This window comes from Lolium rigidum, chromosome 6 (assembly GCF_022539505.1).
Source record: "Lolium rigidum isolate FL_2022 chromosome 6, APGP_CSIRO_Lrig_0.1, whole genome shotgun sequence".
Classification (NCBI taxonomy): domain Eukaryota; kingdom Viridiplantae; phylum Streptophyta; class Magnoliopsida; order Poales; family Poaceae; genus Lolium; species Lolium rigidum.
Window position 1 is genome coordinate 259,045,415 of NC_061513.1, and position 2,436 is coordinate 259,047,850.

Genomic DNA, 2,436 nt, shown 5'->3' on the forward strand with positions numbered 1-2,436 from the left:
ACTTGTAAAATTCAGTTTTTGATAGGTGTTGAAGCGGAACATGGGTGGTTGCCGTTGGACCGGTGGTCTATCGGGCGGGGCGGGCCACGCCTTCTCCCACACACCACCTTCGCCATTAAAGCCAGCTCCAGAGTCCGCCAGGCGCGCATTCAACCGGGCCGGAACGGTCACCACGGACTTGAGCCGGACGCGAGATCCGGGAAGAAAGCTGCGACGCGCCCTCAGAGGTGACATCAAAGAGCGAGCATTGACTCCGGCAACCTGCCCAGTGCCCACCCGACGCGAGCTACCAAATCAAAGAAGCGGCGCTCAGGCGCTCAGCTCGCCGCTCCCAAATCCAACCAAAACCTAGCAACAACCAGTCCCCAGATCCATCAGCGAGGCAGCCGATGGACAGTGACGACGGTCCGCCGCTCGACTCTCCCGACGCTGCAGCGCCTCCCGGCGGCGGCGAACAACAACAGCAGCAGGGCCAGGAGAACGGGGAGCAGCCGCCACCCTCGCTCCCCGACGACGCCCTCGCCAACATTTTCAGCCGGCTGGCGCCGCGCTGCGTCGCCGCGTCCCGCCGCGTCTGCAGGCCCTGGTGCGCCGCCATCGACGCCCGCCGCCTCCTGCGCGCGGACCGGCTCCCGCTCACCCTCCGCGGCATCTTCCTCCACTTCCACACGCACAAGTTCCCGGCCTTCTTCGCCCGCCCCGGCGCCCCCGCACTCACCGGCAAGCTCAGCTTCCTGCCCTACGCCAGCCCCGCCGCCTGCGCGTGGCGCGTAGGCGAAACCTACCGCACGCGGGAGAGATACGCCATCAAGGACCACTGCAACGGCCTCCTGCTCATCGACACCTACGTCGTCAACCCCACCACGCGGCGCTGGGATGCGCTGCCCCCAGGCCCGCCCGGCCGCGTCCAGTTCCTCGTCAGCACCGACCAAGACCTTCTTGAAGATGCCACTCCAGTCCCGGAATCCATCAACAGCTACCTGGTCTTCGACCCCACCGTGTCACCGCACTACCAGGTGCTCCGGATCTGCGCGTTGAGCAGAATGGGTTCCATGGATGTTCTAGGCTACGACGATGCCCAGTGCCCGGCGTCCTCGTGCACCTTGAATGTCCTCTCGTCAAGCACGGGTTGCTGGGAGGAGAGGCGTTTCGTCAGAGAAGGCGGCACAGCAGGGACCATCGCCGAGGTGCAAGCTCGCCCGCGGTCCGGCGCCGTCTACTCCCGAGGAGCCCTCTACGTGCATTGTGAGTCCCATTTCGTTCTCAGGTACGTACCCCCGCCTACCTACTTCTTCCCATCGAGTAATTTCATCCCCAATGTGTAAATAATGTATCTTGCAATGCTGAAAAGCATAGCATAAGTATCTACTTCTGTAAAACGAAACTAGTAACACATTCTGGTACCTTCCCCCAATTCGCAGGATATCCTTGTCTAGCAATACATATCGCGTAGTCAAACCACCACCGGGCTACGCCGATAACATATACCCACATCCTTATCTGCAAAGATCACAAAACGGGGTCTACTTTCTGTCGCTTGATAACTATCTGCTCCGGGTTTGGATCCTTACGGAATCATCATCATGTGGTCAACTGGAGTGGGTGCTAAAACACGACATAGACCTCGAGCCCGTGTTCGCACGTTGGTGTCCTCCACAACCTCGTGCGCCCTGGATGTTGAAAGGGATCAACCACAACCCGTTCTGCATTCATTTTCCTGAACCCGGCAAAGATGACATGGTTCAAGACAAGTTTGAGTGGAGCTCTGACAATGGTGATGTTCTTGAAAATGGTGATGATGATGATGTTGTTGTTGTCAATGAAGGCGCGATCGAAGAGTGCAGCTCAGAGGACAACAAGAAAGCAATTCTTCAAGAGAAATTTGAATCCAACGCCAGTGATGACTTGTCTGAAGAGCGTTGCTGGAATGAAGAAGTATGTGAGCTTGACATGCTCGGGCTTCACCCATTCAAAGAGGTTCTCTTCCTCTCCGACTTAGCCTCCAAAGGACTAGCTTATCATTTGAACACCTCCAAGATTGAATGGTTAGGTGCCATATACCCTGAAAAATATCACCGTTCCGGTGGTTACAGGGATGAAGTGGACAGGGTCAAGTATGCTTTTGCATACACACCATGTTGGATGGAAGAGTTCCCTACAAACAGTTAGTCTGTCAGTTGATCACCAACATTAGCATATATTCGTAGCATACCATTGGTGCAGCAGATGAAATGGGTGCCATGTGATGTTCAAGTCCTCTTTGCTATCTGTACTGAGAATTGCTTCCTAATGGAAAATATTATTATTTTGTCTGTTATGTTTATTTCTTCTGGATTGCTTTATTCTTTGGTGGCCACTACTTACTATTTAGTTGTCTTGTTGGTTATTTCCATCATCTGGATCATGTGAGTCGTAGGTATATGCACTTCTCTGTTT

At 55.0% G+C, this 2,436-nt stretch overlaps 1 protein-coding gene across 1 annotated transcript; it reads left to right on the forward strand.

The window, feature by feature from the left end:
• The first annotated feature begins 389 nt into the window (after positions 1 to 389).
• On the forward strand, positions 390 to 2,169 carry LOC124664014. Its single transcript, XM_047201628.1, has 2 exons — positions 390 to 1,267; positions 1,422 to 2,169. Exons 1-2 carry the CDS (start codon positions 390 to 392, stop codon positions 2,167 to 2,169), a joined length of 1,626 nt encoding a protein of 541 aa, XP_047057584.1.
• Positions 2,170 to 2,436: the final 267 nt, after the last annotated feature.